Genomic DNA, 17332 nt, shown 5'->3' on the forward strand with positions numbered 1-17332 from the left:
AGTGTGAATTGCTTAAGGATGATCGGAAGGTCTGGGTGTGCGCCATCTCTGTTTTCTCTGATTATGTGTAAACATGTTTTAGTGATTGCTAATCCTCCCTCCCTTCTGTTTCTTTATGACCTTTAGACTGTAAAAGGTGGAATATCTGAAACAAGAATTGAAAAGCGCATAGTGATCACGGGAGATGCAGATATTGATCACGACCAGGTAAAGACTTGAGCTTCTGGTTCTGAAACTGGCCGCGTTTATTTTCTAAGTTTCTGTCATCATGTCACGTCCCTGTATCAAACCGCTTCTCTCAGTACCTCCTTCCTAGATGAATGCACCTCCTAAGCTTGGCATAAAGACCCTTCACAGTCTAGACACAACCTGTCCTTTCAGCCTTCCTAGCACTGAATTAGCACAAAATGTGGGTGGTTTTTCATTTCACACTAGCTGTACATGCACCTTTGGCTCACGATAATCAAGAGGATTTTTGGCAACCGTCAGGCATTCACGTGGGCCTGGTTTAAAGGCAAGTCATCAGTTACTGACGAATAAATGGCAGTTAAACGACACTGGCTTCCAAAAAAATAAGGAAAGCCACTAAGTTTGACTTATGCCTGCTTTCAGGAACTTATCAAGTATTTTTTTATAGCATTAGAAAAGTTGGGCTATTCACTTCTAGATGTTTTCTCCTAGTTATTACTATTATTGAAGGATAAGAAAAGGTAGTATAAGGTCTCTTACAAAGTGAAAGTTTATGTGTATTCAGAAAAGATTTTTTAAATAATTGTACTTCCATTCTACTGTTAAGCTGAACAGGTGACGAATGGAACCGCTGGAGACTTGGAGAGTAGCTTTAATTTTAGACTGCAGTCCCAAGTGATGATGAGAATTTTTTGTTTTGTTATTTTCTGAGTGATTTTAACTCAGCTCTAAAGGAGACCAAGCTCTTTTCCTTTTACAATAATTTGAAGAAATGGAAATGTTCAGTTGACCAAATGTTCAGTTGTCCTCAGCTGGGGAGTAGGAACAAATGATAGTCACCCAGCTTTGAACACAGAAATTTTAGAGAACAAAATTTCTCGTTTAAGAAAGGCTTGCTGTAAGAAAGGCCAAACAAGAATAGATTTTCTTCCATGCCTAAAAAGAAAATTACTGTTTTTTAAAACTCCTGTATATATAATTTTACTTACATATTTCATAATTATTTTTTTTTTTTTTTTTGCGGTACGCGGGCCCCTCACTGTTGTGGCCTCTTCCGTTGCGGAGCACAGGCTCTGGACGCGCAGGCTCAGCGGCCATGGCTCACGGGCCCAGCCACTCCGCGGCACGTGGGATCTTCCTGAACCGGGGCACGAACCCATGTCCCCTGCGTCGGCAGGCGGACTCTCAACCACTGTGCCACAAGGGAAGCCCTCATAATGTATTTTTAAAAATTCCTTGACAGTTATTATAGGTTAAAAGGTTGCGTGACTCTGAATTTTGACTTAGTAATAGAGCTTCCTAGTAGATGACTATACATGTGTCTGTTCACCACTAGAAAATGAATTACCTGTGTGGAAACCAAGCGTCTGGTTTCGCATACAGAGGATTTATTCTACTTCTCTTCACTGGGGCAGTTTTGAGTTGCTCTGACCTTAAGTTGGAGCAAACCGTATTCTTACTCTTTTTCCCTCTGGGACTCTCGCTCAGCATTTATTGAATTTCTACAGTGTGCTGGGTAGGAACCCACATTCTTTGGCCTGGTAGAAGGTGAAAATCGGGGTCCTCTCCCAGCCTTTGTTTCGTCTGCCCTCTGTCTCCACCAAACAAGGCCCTTTTAGGGTTTCAAATGCCACTTTTTCCCTTGAGGGGTTACTTGCAGGCTTTATTTTATGTGTATTCTTTCGTCCCGTTTTTCCTGAAAACTCAAATCTAGATAGTAATGCTTCTGAACGGCAGATATTAAAAACACAGTCTGAAACGTAAGTTCCAAAATAACACAAAATAACAAAATTCCTAACTCTCCCATTAGAAGAAAATCATGACGCTGCAGCTTTAGCTGTTGCTGTGAGGACGCACACCTTCAGCCCATTTTAAAACTGAAGTGGGGCGAGGGGGCGGGGGGAGGGATAAATTGGGAGTTTGGGATTAACAAGTGCACACACCACTATGTATAAAATAGATAAACAACAAGGACCTACTGTATAGCACAGGGAACTATAGTCAATATCTTGTAATAACCTATAAGGGTAAAGAATCTGAAAAAGAATATATGTATAACTGAATCATTTTGCTGTACACCTGAAACTAACACAACATTGTAAGTCAACTACGATTAAAAAAAAAAACAAAAAAAAAACCCCAAAACTGAGGTTAGATATCCAAATGAAGAGAACAGATATTTACCTTTTTCATGTTTATTTATAAGATGTCATAAACGTTTTTGAGTAAATGTAATTGTGGCTTCTGGTATGCTTGTCACCAGGAGCTCACGATGAGTTCGCTTTCCCCTTAAAGCCTGTAAATGAGATGGTGGAGCTATTTAAAAGTAAAGGAGGGAAATTAGTTCCCTGCCACAAACTGATGTTGATCATGCAGTGACTTTAATGTCATTGACATCTTTTCAGTTCCTTGCCTACATTAAAAGAATTTTAATAGTGGAAGGAAACCCTTCATCTGAGCAGGATAGGAAAAGAAGGAATCTCTTTTTGTGCTGGCAAATAAAAGAGGCTTTGCAGGTTCTACACCCGGTGCTAGTTGTGGCTCTCAGCTCCGTACCCGGGAGGCATAAACAACACGGAAAAGTGTATTTCTTTCTAATAAAATAACTTCTCAATTTGGCCGTGCGATGTGATAGTTTTCTCACAGTCTTTACTGTTGCCGCAGTAAGTTAACATTTTACGGTATTTAATTACGTGTACCGATATTATGGAAGGAAAGGAACTAAGGGGAAACTGACTTCAAATATGTTTGAAGATGATAATAGCAGTTTTCCATTTTCCCTACTTTTCTGCTAACTAAAGCATGTTTCACGCCTGCTACCTTCCCTTGGGTATCATGTATGTTTCCTCTTTGACAGGTGCAGGGTTTAATGTAGGCAGGTCTTTGTAATGAACATAAATTCAAAGTAGCTGAGACGTTGTTCTGTAGCCACGTTGGCTCCCATCAGAGCTGTCCTTTCTCAAATTGGATTCCAGAAACCAGCAGGGACTAGACCGTGTTGATTGTTCCAATCTCCCTCTTGCCTCTGAACGCAGACTTAGAGCCTCCCTGATGTACTTGGTCGCCTTCCCCACTCACACTGCAGTTAGTACACGGCAGCACTTGCTGTCCTGCTCTGAGACGAGGTCCCCACTCTGCTCCTGCCCACTGGGCTGCCTGCTCTCCCCACGTGGCAAGCAGTTGTGCTGATGCTTAAGTGGAAGCCTGGTCCCCTGTCTGATCCTCTCTTGTCCCAACACAGGTAGGTTGCCAGAGTTTGTTCCCCAGTGGAAATGTAAGCACCCTCAAGTGTCTTCCAAGCTTCTGAGTGAAAAGTCTTTGGCGTAAAAATAATTCTGGGGGGTAGTTTTATCTTTCTTTGTGGAATGCGGCTCAGGGTTTTGCTCAGTAACCTTCCAGCTGACGGAAATGATATTGCAAACAAGAAATGCAGTTGTCCCCAAAGGCAGGTGACAACGCAGCAGGAAAATTGTGCTGCTTTTTTCAAATGTATGTTTTCCTTATGAGATACAGCAATCTCTCTCCTAGTAGGATTTCTTTTTTGTTTTCAAGTTCTTTCCTAGATTTTGAGTGTTGTTCCGTGCAGTTTTCTTTTACTTTTTCCCCCGAGACCTCTTTAAACATCTTTCCCTCTGAAAAACAGGATCTTTCCACTTTGCCATAATCCTTGTGTACAGTTTACTTTCTGATCAAACTCAGAGAAATCTTGTCTGCTTTCTCACAGCCACATCCAGGGAAACGCCCATGAATCAGTGGAGGGGCAGCCCTCTCCTGCCCTGTAGCCCCCTGGCAGGATGGTCCTGAGGAAGACCCATTAACCTTTTTGCCTTCACTGTTTCCACCTGTAAAATAGGGAGCTGTATTTTATTATCTAAAAGATTAGTCTCTCTCTTTTCTTTAGCTTTACTGATTGTTTGTTGTCATTGTTGCTTGTGGTTTTAATTGTTCTATGTCCTAGAAGCTAATAGATATTTTTCCTGCAACATTCCTCAAGCAATTACTGAGAGCCTAAGAGGGCAAAGATGAGCAGAGCCTGGTCTTGCACTGTGAGTTTTTTTTTTTTTTAATTTTATTTTTGTTAACATCTTTATTGGAGTATAATTGCTTTACAGTGGTGTGTTAGTTTCTGCTTTATAACAAAGTGAATCAGCTATACATATATCCCCATATCTTTTCCCTCTTGCGTCTCCCTCCCACCCATCCTATTCCACCCCTCTAGGTGGTTACAAAGCACCGAGCTGATCTCCCTGTGCTGTGCGGCTGCTTCCCACTAGCTATCGATTTTACATTTGGTAATGTATATATGTCCATGCCACTCTCTCACTTTGTCCCAGCTTACCCTTCCCCTCCCTGTGTCCTCAAGTCCATTCTCTAGTAGGTCTGCATCTTTATTCCCGTCCTGCCCCTAGGTTCTTCATGACCATTTTTTTTCTTTTTTTTTTTTAGATTCCACATATATATATATATATATATGTTAGCATAGGGTATTTGTTTTTCTCTTTCTGACTTGCTTCACTCTGGATGACAGACTCTAGGTCCATCCACCTCACTACAAATAACTCAATTTCGTTTCTTTTCATGACTGAGTAATATTCCATTGTATATATGTGCCACATCTTCTTTATCCATTCATCTATGGATGGACACTTAGGTTGCTTCCATGTCCTGGCTGTTGTAAATAGAGCTGCAATGAACATTGTGGTACATGAGTCTTTTTGAATTATGGTTTTCTCAGGGTATATGCCCAGTAGTGGAATTGCTGGTTGTGTGGTAGTTCTATTTTTAGTGTTTTAAGGAAATTCCATACTGTTCTCCATAGTGGCTGTATCAATTTACATTCCCATCAACAGTGCAAGAGGGTTCCCTTTTCTCCACACCCTCTCCAGCACTTATTGTTTGTAGATTTTTTGATGATGGCCATTCTGACTGGTGTGAGGTGATACCTCATTGTATCATTGTAGTTTTGATTTGTATTTCTCTAATGATTAATGATGTTGAGCATTCTTTCATGTGTTTGTTAGCAATCTGTATATCTTCTTTGGAGAAATGTCTGTTTAGGTCTTCTGCCCATTTTTGGACTGGGTTTTTGTTTTGTTGATACTGAGCTGCATGAGCTGCTTGTAAATTTTGGAGATAAATCCTTTGTCAGTTGCTTCGTCTGCAAATATTTTCTCCCATTCTGAGGGTTTTCTTTTCATCTTGTTTATGGTTTCCTTTGCTGTGCAAAAGCTTTTAAGTTTCATTAGGTCCCATTTGTTTATTTTTGTTTTTATTTCCATTACTCTAGGAGGTGGGTCAAAAAAGGATCTTGCTGTGATTTATGTCATAGAGTGTTCTACCTATGTTTTCCTCGAAGAGTTTGGTAGTGTCTGGCCTTACATTTAGGTCTTTAATCCATTTTGAGTTTATTTTTGTGTATGGTGTTAGGGAGTGTTCTAATTTCATTCTGTTAGATGTAGCTGTCCAGTTTTCCCAGCACCACTTATTGAAGAGGCTGTCTTTTCTCCATTGTATATTCTTGCCTCCTTTACCAAAAATCAGGTGACCATATGTGCGTGGGTTTATCTCTGGGCTTTCTATCCTGTTCCATTGATCTATATTTCTGTTTTTGTGCCAGTACCATACTGTCTTGATTACTGTAGCTTTGTAGTATAGTCTGAAGTCTGGGAGCCTGATTCCTCCAGCTCCATTTTTCTTTCTCAAGATTGCTTTGGCTATTTGGGGTCTTTTGTGTTTCCATACAAATTGTGAAAAAATTTTTTCTAGTTCTGTGAAAAATGCCAATGGTTGTTTGATAGGGATTGCATTGAATCTGTAGATTGCTTTGGGTAGTGTAGTCATTTTCACAATGTTGATTCTTCCAATCTGAGAACATGGTATATCTCTCCATCTATTTGTATCATCTTTAATTTCTTTCATGAGTGTCTTATAGTTTTCTGCATACAGGTCTTTTGTCTCCTTAGGTAGGTTTATTCCTAGGTATTTTATTCTTTTTGTTGCAATGGTAAATGGGAGTGTTTCCTTAATTTCTCTTTCAGATTTTTCATCATTAGTGTATAGGAATGCCAGAGATTTCTTGCACCATGAGTTTTGAGGCAACTGGGTAATTTCAGGTATCATTCGAGTGTGGAGGGCATACACCACCCTGGAGGCTTCACATCGTTCTTTCAGTCCATACATCGAACCTTAACATTATCTTTATAATCTTAGCATAAGTCTCAGGTTGCAGATGAGAGTCCTAAGGTCAGAGAAGTTCTGTTTTCTCCGCGTCTCACAGTGCGTGCCAGGCTGAGTGGGATTCAGAGCCAGCGTGTTTCTCCTACGTGTATCATTATTTGGCAGTGGACTGGAGAAATGGGAAACCTGGGGAAATGAGATGCATTCTCTAAAATGAAAAAGGAGCCCATTTCAAATCTCTTGCTTCCTCAAATACAGCAGTGAAACTGTCTTGGCAGGAGGAGGGATGGATCCCAGGTGATGGCTATGCTCGTGTACAGCCATCCCGAGAAAGAGCCTCTTCCTCTACTCACAGTGCTCTCTCCTGACCCCGCAGGCGCTGGCCCAGGCCATCAGGGAAGCCAGGGAGCAGCACCCCGACATGTCGGTCACGAGGGTTGTGGTGCACAAAGAAACCGAGCTGGACGAGGGGGAAGAGTAAGGTAAGAGCCTCGTCATCGGGGCCTTTCTCATGACTGTTCTGTATTCCTGAACCTGCCGAGCGATGTGAAAGGCACGTCTGCATCATGGTGCCTGTCTCCTACAGTTCATCTGATCTTTCAGACTTTTTCATCTCCAAGTACATCTGCTCGGGTGACCTGTATATAGTTAACTATAAACTCTGTGGACCCACGGGCATCGTGTGGTGTTAATAACTGCCATGTATTGAGAGCCGCTAATAATCAACATTTATATGTTACTTTACTATTTGTAAAGCGCATTAATATAAGTTATCTCAATGTTCACAAAGAGCCTGTTAGGAAGGTGCTATTGCTTTCGTTTAGATGAGGGATTTTTGTCGTAGGGGCCCAAAGGGGAGATGAGTTAATCTTTTAAATGGAGACATTAAGAACTCTGTATCAGAGAAGGAACCATAAAGGAAAAGATTGCTTTGACTGTATAAAGAGGTAAAAATTTGAGCCAAACCAACAAAAACAAAAGTAAAAGGTAAGTGATAAAGTTCAACGTACCTGGCAGAGACAGGATTAATATCCTGAATATATTATATTAAGAAGCTCTTATGTGTCATCAGAAAATGTAAACACTTAAGTAGAGGATTAAGCAAGTAAACCATGTAGAAACTAAGTGAATAATGAGCAAAAAGTATTCAGCCTCATATTGTTTACATCAATACAAATGAAAAATTCACTGCTGAATCTGGCAAAGTTTACGTTTTTAGCCAGGGTCGGGAAGGTGGGGGGGGCGGGGAATATACTTATGCTGCTGTATCAATTAGTAATATTTCCTGGAGGGCAACTTGGCAAAAACCCACGTCAGACATGCTTACCGTTTAAACCACTGTGAGAAATTTATCTTAAATAATCAGAGACGGATACAAAGATTTACCTACAAGAGTATCACATGTTTATATATACTAGCAAGAAATTTGAAACAATCTAAATGGCCAGCGGTAGGGAGTGGTTATACATTATGCTGCTTCCATGTGATGGCGAAGTACAGATAGCCTTTAAAAGTTGCGTTAAAGGGTTCTTAAAAACTGAGTAAGTGTTCCTGATCATGTACGTATTAGGGTTTTAAAAAGCAGGTTTTATCACACAGCACATATACTTAATATTGCATTTTTGTTTTTAAAATGATCCGTACATTGGTCAGTTGATAGATAGATCCCCACTGGAGGGGCTGGTCACATAACCCGTCTTCCTCCTTGTGGCAAGGCTAAGTGCTCTCCCGTCGTAGGGCGTGAGGGGTCCTACCAGTGCACAGCCTCCCCTCTGACTTACTAACGTTTGCCAATCTGACAGATATGAAATGGCGTACAACTTAAGACATATGACATGTAACTTAGTGCCATATAACTTTCTTGGTCATACAGATTCTTGATAGATTCTGGATACTAATCCTTGGTCAGTTTTATGTGTTGCAGATATCTTTGTTTGTGGTTTGTCTTTTATTATCAATATAGGGCAATATATTAATATATTGAATGTAGTATTTAATATATTAATATAGTTGAGTTATCAAGCTTTTCTTTATGGCTTATGCTTTTTCCATATCCTGAGGTGTTAAAGATATTTTCAATCTGGAAATTTTAATGTTGCCTTTCATGGATCAATCCTCAATCTATCAGAAATTTTTTCTGTGTGATTAGAAACAGTGATTTGTTTGTTTCCCGTATAAGCAGCCAGCGTTCCAGCCCTGTTTATTGAAGAGCCCGTCCTTGCCCCGTCTAGTCTGCGGGTCAGACATCAAGTTTCTTACATGCGTGGGTGTGTCTCTGAGCACATTCATTTCTATCAGTCTGTGTGTCTGTCCCTGCCCCAGTGCCATATAGCTTTAAAATGAGAATTGGTATCTAGGAACACAACACTCCCCAGTTCTTTCTCTTCAAGAATGTCTTGGCTGTTCTGGGCTCCTTCTGTTACATATAAATTTCAGAATCAGAGTGTTAGGTTCTAAGATATCCTGTGGTATTTTGATTGGAATTGCATCTGCTCTGTAGCTCAGTATACTGAGAATTACGTCTTTATGATATTGTCTTGTTTTCCACAAATATTAACATCTTTCCATTTATAGAGATCTTCTTTAATGTCTTTCAATAAAATTGTATAATTTTCTTCCCCAGAAGCTGTTGCTGGCATAGGGAGATACAACTAACTTTTCAATACTGCTCTTATATCTAGCAACCTTACTCTTTATGTTTTAGATGACGTTTTCAACACAGGGTGTATAAAGGGCCTATGAGCAGAAATCACTTAAAGTTTTAGCACAAGCACAGTATCTGTTTTACCTGAATTAATGTGCTATGTTACATGCAAGTCTGAGAACATTCTTAGCTAGGAGTCAGAAGATCAAGTACTGTGTTTTAATCTTGCCAGATCTCAAACAATGGGACGTTGGGTAAGTCAGTGGGGCTGGTACAATCTACCTTTTCTGCTTATATATAATATGACAATGAATGGGAAAATTGAGTGTTGTACAAATGTAAAAATAATGCGTATTTCTCTCTAAATTCTATGAATCAGTTACTTAATCAGGAATATGAGACAAAAATTAGTGACCACTAGCATTACCAGCACTTCACCTTCATTTGTGGTATTTTAATAAGCTTTAAAATAAATTAGTTATGTCATTGATTCTTAACACCTTATATTCATTTGTTCAGTGGACACACACACACACACACACACAGCCTTTGAAGTTTGCCTGTCTCGGAGGCCATCTTTTATAAGCAGCCTTGTTAAACAAATTTAGGAGGTTAAAGTGTAAATTCACGTGTAAGATGAGCAAACTGGATAAATTTGGAAAGATTCATTTATTCATTGAAAAATATTTAGCAAGTGCCACAGCATGCTAGGCCAGCTTAGGCAGTGAGGATTCGGATGGTCACATTGGTAGACAGCACAGTCCCGGTCCCCTTTCTCAGGAAGGATCCACTCCAGGAGGGGAGGTGTCAGTATTAACAAATAGAATGTAATTGCATATCTGATAAATGCTCCGAAGGAAATAATGTGAGATGAGAGAACCAGATGGGGGGCTTGAACTGTTATCAATTTAACCTGTTACTTGAGAAATAGAATTTGAGTTGCAATCTGAAGGACAGATGGGAGCTACCTCAGTGTCTTCTCACAGTCATTTTAGCATCTCCGCTCCTGATTGGCCGCACTTGTTCTTGAAAAATTTCCTTTGCTGATGCCCGTCAGGGCTGGGAAGAATGTGTTTCCACTGTTGCAGCTACCCTCTGGCTGCCCTGCCAGAATCCCACAGAGGCAGCAGTGGCTCAAGGCAAAGAGCAGGACCAGGACGGTGTTCCAACGTCAGAAAAGAAGAAGAAAGAACTATTTGTGATGTATCGGTCCCGTCTCCCTTTTCGGGCGTGAAAAGCTCTCCTCCTGGTCTGACCTGACCTCTTCCTTTGGAGTAGCTCTGACCTCTCGATCAAGCATTGAGCGTGGCAGGCAGGGAAACAGAAAGACGGTCAAAGAACAATGCGCCGAGGACTGAAGTCCCGGTCTGCTTCCCCATGCTGGGCGGTTGCCAGCGGTGAGGCAGAGGGGCTGCGTGCAGCTCCACGAACAAGAAAACGCTTAGAGGAGCACTTGCCTTGATCTCTGTATCGTTTTTATTTCCTCTTAAGGGCTACTCCCTCCTGCTATTTTATTCTGAATGCATATTTATGAGCCCTTGAGTGGACACAAAATGTTACTGACCTCGTCACCACTAGAATGGTTTCCCCGCTGGTCCTGATGAAAAGGTAGAAGAGCCCAGGCTTGGGGGTGTGGTCTGCACGGCCCGAGAAGGAAGGAGCCCCAGCAGGGGGAATGTGCGACCCTGCTTCAGCTGGTGCCGTAAGCTCTGTGAACGCAGACTTCAGACGAACCTCTCAGACTCCTGGAGTAATCATTGACGTTGCATGAAAAAGTGAAGGACGCCTCCTTTTCATCGGAAAGCAGTGAGCGGCCCAAGGATCACATGATGCAAGAGCAGCCTCTCACCCATTCACTCATTTTATTCCTTTTTGTCGTTACTGTTCATTATACAGGTATTATGGAAGTCTCATTAGGTATCATCTACTGTTTTACCACTGAGATTTCAAATCAAGGTCTGTACTCACAGACAATAAAGCAGTGGTAGCAGCATGGAGTCTCCAGTTTCATCAGAGGTTCTGGACTGAGTTTCGTGGGAACAAAAAGGCGAGATCTCTGAATCAGGATGGGGCATCAGAGATGGCTTCTCATGGGAGCTTCACGGCGAGTTGGAGTGAGCCCAGGGAAGGAAGGCGTGGAAAGGGGGCGATTCAGGCAGGATCTGGTATTGTGCACCAGACACTCCAGGAACAGGGCAAATCAGGTGCAGCTGCCTCGCAGGGCACTTGTAGCAGAGTCATGGGAGATGAGGGCGCAGAGGGGCAGAGGCCCGATCACAAAGAGTCTTAGAAGCCAAGCAGGAGGCTGAAATTTATCCTGAAGAGCTGTAGGGGTGCTCCTTTGTATTTGAGAGATGGTGAGGAGATAAAGGCTTGTGACTTTTTGACCGTTTGCATGAGGATACGGAAGTTAGTGAGTTGGGAGGACAGAGGAGTGGGGAAAAATGCCAGATAACGCCCAGGTTTCTGGCTTGGACAAACGGGTCAATGGTGATACCTGTAATTTCAGTCGTGGAACACATGGATTTCATTTTTCACATGTCATGTGCAATGTGGCCAGTCCTTTCAGTTTAGCTGTCTTAAAGCAAAGATGCATTTTTTGTTCTCTGGTACTATAGGAGAGACCAACTGTCATGGGAATTATAGTGGAAGCTTGGAAGTGAATGTATAAGGCTCTGTCTTACACACACACACACACACACACACACACACACACGACATGGTTAATTGGAAACTTACCAGATAGTATGAGTGTTAAGAGGAAGTGTAACAGCAGATTTGCTGGGTTCAAATCTACTTCTTAGTTGCGTGATGTGTGCCGTTTATTTCATTTCTCTGTGCCTCGTGAACTGGAGGTGATAATAGAATCTACAGAGGGTTTGTTAATAAGGCATGTTGTAAGAACTTTTTATAACATAGAAGGCCAGCCATGAACCCTTTTTGCTCTTAAAAGTCAAATAAAAACTTCTACCCCAGAGATGTTGAGCTTGAGATGCACGTGAAATGTCTTCATGAAGAGGTCCAGGAAGTAGCCAAGAGCTTTGAGAGAGAGAGCGAGAGGAAGAAAGAGAGAGACAGACAGACAGAGAGAACGGCAGGCTTCAGAGCAGGAGGTAGACACACCTGAATGTGTCATCCACTGATGAAGCCTACCCAGGACCAGGTCAGAGAGTCGGGGCCTGGGGAACAGAGGAGCTACAGGAGGAGTGAGAAGGGCAAGAAGATAGAAAACAGGGAGATAAGGCGGCCACGAAAGCTCCAAGAGAAGCTAGCTCCAAGGAGAGCATAATCAGCCTTAAATATGGCAAAGAAATCAGGTGCCTGTGTCCTCTGGAATTGTCGGTACAGAATCGACCTGGGAGCTTTGTCACAGCTCCTTCAGTCAAGTAGTGGAGATGGAGCCTGTAACAGGTTGAGGAAATAGGGTTTACACAGAGTGCTTTCGAGAAGCAGGAACACTCAGTAATTGGCCTTTTGCTTTTCCATCCGCCTTGCCTGCCTTCATCTGAGAAGACAGAGCATTGGTCTGACAGAGCCACTGGAGCTGGTGCAGTGATTACTAAAAACCTGGTACATCCATCATTCCTTGGAGACTGTTAGGTGGACCCTGAGTTCCAGTCCCCAACCCACAATAAATAACTCTCAGTTAGTTGTGTTGCTGTCTGTGCTAGCCTGCATCTATGAACACCAGTTTCTAAACAAGATCATATTGTGTTCCAACCAACATTTCAACCAACCAACATTTCAAAGTCAGGGTGATGTTCACGGTTTCAAAATGAACTCGCAAAAACAACAGGAAATGAGCATCAGCTGTCTAACTACCTTGACAGGAGAGAAGAACGGCGTTGGCCGAACGGAGCTCTAGCCGATCACGAGCTACTCATTTACATGCGAGCGTCTCCCTGTCCTTGAAAGAAAAGCACCAGCCTGTTGGCATCCAGATGCCGATTTTCAATTTAGGGATGTTTCAGGCATGTCGGTTCCAGTTGTGTTGCATTTTTATTTTATAAGTTTGCCTAGTTGTACTACTCTTGTACCAGAAATTAGCATTTTATTACAGCTTAGTTTTCAATATAAGTTAATCAAACATAAAATGAAGACTTTTACATAGAAATGAAAAGCCATTTTGGATTTAGTGAGTTTTAGGCACTGCGAGTTTCCACTCTGGAATGCTGGGGCATGCTCTGTGTAACATTTATAAATCTGGCAGGTGCTATCAGTGAGTCACAGTATATTTGAACTACCCAACAGAAGAGGCGCCAGATGCCCCTGCCATTGTCCATTCGTTAGCACCTGGGAGTCACTGATTCCCCGGAGTTTGCTCTTGGACAGAATCATTATCGACTGTTGTTTTTACAAATGAAACCATATGTATTTTTTCTGGCAACAAAAAAGCAGAGGCGGTCATAGTTTTTTGAAAGGGAAAGATGGTAGAAAATGTAAGTGGCCCATAATTGCTCTGCTGCTAGAGATAGATGATCCCTTTCACAGTGTATATACTTGTGAGCACATACTCAGATGCACTCCCATGTGTTCTCACACCTCTGTTTATATAGGCTGAGCCTGTTGATTCTATCACATATCCGGCTTTTTCCTCCGCTTCACAGTACCTTGTAGATAAGTTTGCCCATCATTATCTCATTTTCCAACAGCCATCGAATAGATGCAGGATGGTTTACTTGAGCCCTATTAATGGGCATTTAGGCTGTTCCTCAGTTTTCACAAGTAAATTCACAGCTGCAAAGATTACACTTGTGTGTACATTTGGGGGGCATTAACTTCATTGTTTCTCTAGGACAGATATTTTTAAAAATTAGAGTTGGTGTGCTAAAGGTTTCTTTTTGACATATTGCCCACCTGCCCTCCTTCGAGGTTCTACAAAGTTAGACGCCCACTAGCAGTTTAAGAATATCCCCGTTTCCCCACATCCTTGCCAACACTAAAGATTATACGACATTTGAAAAGTCTTTGCCAACCTGGTGAGGAAAGAGCATTTGTCCCCTCCCCCCCTTTTTTTAAATTGTGAGGAAAGAGCATTTTTTAATCGTTACTATTGTTCATTGCTAAGGAGGTCACAGTACACATATTCACACATATGTGCACACAAACACAATTTGCATTTCTTTGAATTGCCAGTTTGTATCCTTTGTCCACTTATCTATTCAGGTGTTTATCATCTTTTATCTTTTACAGAGTTAAGGTTATTAATCTCTTAGTCACAAATGCTGGATGTTTTCTCCAGTTTTTCATTATTTTGGGGAATTTAAAGTGGCACCAAAAAGGGGGGGAGAGAGCAAGACAAAATTGACCAACAGGACACAGGCAGGCCGTATCCAGAGTTTTGGTTTGTTTTTCAGCCCAAACAGTATGTCACGGAATTTGAGTTAATTATTAATGCTTAAAATGGGAAGATATCTAGCGATTCGAGAAACATCAGAAGCTCTAACACCGAGCCTCCTTTCTCTCAAGGCTGCAGTGGCTCAGTAGGTGCGGCCACTTAAGGGGAAGGAGGGGCTCTCCAAGTCCCCAGTGTCTCTTCCTTCCCATCTCTTCATGTTGAGGTCCCGGTACCCTGTCTCCCTACTTACATGTTACCCAGCCAGTCTCTGAGGAGTGTGGAGGTGGTGGTTATGACTTTACTGTACCCTAGTGCAGGGTGTATTTAAGAGTATGGGAATTAAAAGAATATTTAATTTAAAACTGCATATAGACCATCTTCTTCTCTCCTCGCCATCCGCCTTTTTATGAGGAAATAGCATCCTAGAGATTTGCCATAGGTCCCTTTTCTATAAGAACCATCAAATACCATCCATGTGTAGAGCTGAGTATAGTTTCATTTGTTTCAAGAACTTGTCTAATGTTAGATATCTCAGATACTAGCTTTTAAATAGTAATTTTAAATTTCAATGTAAACTTGTGGGTAGGTTAGGACAGAATTTTGCGGGGGGAACGAATTAATAAGTCTGAGTGTATGTGTGTGTGTTTTTAAGATACTCCTGTGCTCATGAGGATTATAGTGCCAGAACATGTTGGCCCTATGTTTCTTTAACTCTCATGCATCAAAATGGTTAGTATTAGAGCAAGTGAGAATCTAGCCTTGTTCTGTTCGGCATGGTAGCCAGTACTCACGTGTGGCTCTTGAGCATTTGAAATGTATTCCAAATTGAGCATTGAAATGCTATTCCAAATTGAGATGTCCTGCAGGTATAAAATAACGTACTGGATGCTGAAGAGGTCAGAAAACATTGTTAACTAATAAGTGACGGAGTTGGGTCTGGAGATGAGTTGTTTTGATTCCCACTAACCTTCCTATTTAATGAAAATACGAAACGAACACTAAGTGAGTTCTATTCATACATAGTTCAAAGACGTTTTTCTAAAAGATAAGGGTTTTGTTACTGTTTTTTTAAAGCACAACTTTTATTTGATACTACAGAGAAATTTTTCTCATCTCTACTCATGAACCTAAGATTGACAAAAGCTTAGCTAGAATAAAGTATACCGAGTGTGCCTTACTGTAGTCCATTTGTTATTTAAAAGAAGCTTTAAGATTTTGTCGAATGCTTTCATATCAAGTTCTCACAAAATTTGAACTCAGCAGGGTGAATGAGAAGACCTTCCTCTAGCTTTACGGCCAAATACTAACTACTATTAGAAATCTTTCTCAAAGCTTCAGATGTGGGAGATTCGGGAAAACCAGTTTTTTAAAGAACTAAGAGTCCTCCTGGGATATCACAGAAGTAGTTATTCAACAAAAGAGAACAGAAAAATGAACCTGAAATTTTTTCCACTTAAATCAGCAGATGAAACTAATGGTGAGGACAGGCAGTAGTGCTTTGTTCCTAGAATACAATTCTGTTTATTTTTCCCCTCCCAAGCCTTTGCTTTTCAGCCTGGCCTTGCCTTGCAGATTAGTCGCTATTACTTCATTCATGGATTCATTAATGTATATTGGGAACATACTGCGTTCAAGGGACTACGGTAGTTGTGAGAAAGGTAAATGCATAGGAACAAGTGTACAAATAACATATAGGGAAAAAAATAGTGTTTAAAGAGAACCTAGGACTTCCCTGGTTGCACAGTGGTTAAGAATCCTCCTGCCAATGCAGGAGACACAGGTTTGATCCCTGGTCCGGGAAGATCCCACATGCCACGGAGCAACTAAGCTCATGCGCCACAGCTACTGAGCTTGCGCTCTAGAGCCTGCACGCCTAGAGCCCATGCTCTGCAACAAGAGAAGCCACCGCAGTGAGAAGAAGCCCGTGCACCACAACGAAGAGTAACACCCTCTCGCAACTAGAGAAAGCCCACGTAGGGCAATGAAGACCCAACACAGCGATAGATGATAGATAGATTGATAGATAGATAGATAGATAGATAGAAGCCTAGCTAAAGGGCTATGAAAGTCAACAGGAGAAACTGTTCCTGGTTGGCAGATCAGGGAAGACTTCCCCGAAAAGGAGCAGAAAGCTCCTGTGTGCAGAGCGCGGGGAGGATTTGAACATACAGAGAGGGGCAGAGAGGAGAGGGCACATAGGAAAACCACGCGCTGGACGTCAGGAGAAGCAAATCCTACGTTGTGTCTGTGTGTTGAATTCCAGCAGGGGCTGGAAAGATTTGTCAGAGGCGAATTGCAAAGGGAATTACATTCCGTGTTAGCACCTTAGTTTAGGCTTTGCTCTGTAGGTCATCTGCGTAAGGGAAGAGCATTTTCAGCACCATCCTTCAGTAAGATTAATTTATCAGTGGTGTGCAGGATTGATGGAAAGGATGCTTGATTGGATGAAGTACCCTGTAAAGAAACCATTATACTGGTTCATGCAATTATTAATGGGGAAACTGAACTGGCCATCTCTGTCTTTAAGAGTAGAGTTGAATTGGGTTTGGAAGTAAAACCAGGAATGAAATATCATATGTGAAAATCCATAATAATAGTATCAGCTCACATTTAATGAGTGCCTACTCTGTGCTGAGCTTTGTTGGAGAACTTTGCCATTTATTTCAGTTAGTTCTCACAGTCATTTAGGATGCAGATGACAACACAGAGGCCTGGAGAGGTTAAGTCCCTCCCCCAGTCACACAGTCCGTGAGTAGCAGAGCCAGAGTTGACGGTCCGTCAGTCTGAATCCACACTGCGTATTGCTTTGCTGAGGGATTCATGATGGGAATCTTTCAAGTAACAAACTCCCACTGATGTAGTTGAAACACACTTCATTGTAGAAAAATTTATTTTGGACAGAATGTCTTTGAGATTGCAGCTACGATATGTAGCTAAATGAACAATAAAACCATTATTTTATAAAATAATCATGTTTAAAAATG

At 41.6% G+C, this 17332-nt stretch overlaps 1 protein-coding gene across 24 annotated transcripts in view; it reads left to right on the top strand.

The window, feature by feature from the left end:
* EPB41L2 (erythrocyte membrane protein band 4.1 like 2) overlaps positions 1–17332 on the top strand; it is a 273144-nt gene that overhangs the window by 192035 nt on the left and 63777 nt on the right. For all 24 annotated transcript variants that reach the window (XM_067702090.1, XM_067702096.1, XM_067702088.1 and 21 more), the window contains 2 exons: positions 127–207; positions 6743–6848. In XM_067702090.1, coding sequence (XP_067558191.1) covers positions 127–207; positions 6743–6847 — 186 coding nt within the window. In that variant the 3' untranslated portion in view covers position 6848. The remainder of the gene's footprint in view (positions 1–126; positions 208–6742; positions 6849–17332) is intronic.

Source organism: Pseudorca crassidens, chromosome 13 (genome assembly GCF_039906515.1).
Source record: "Pseudorca crassidens isolate mPseCra1 chromosome 13, mPseCra1.hap1, whole genome shotgun sequence".
NCBI lineage: Eukaryota > Metazoa > Chordata > Mammalia > Artiodactyla > Delphinidae > Pseudorca > Pseudorca crassidens.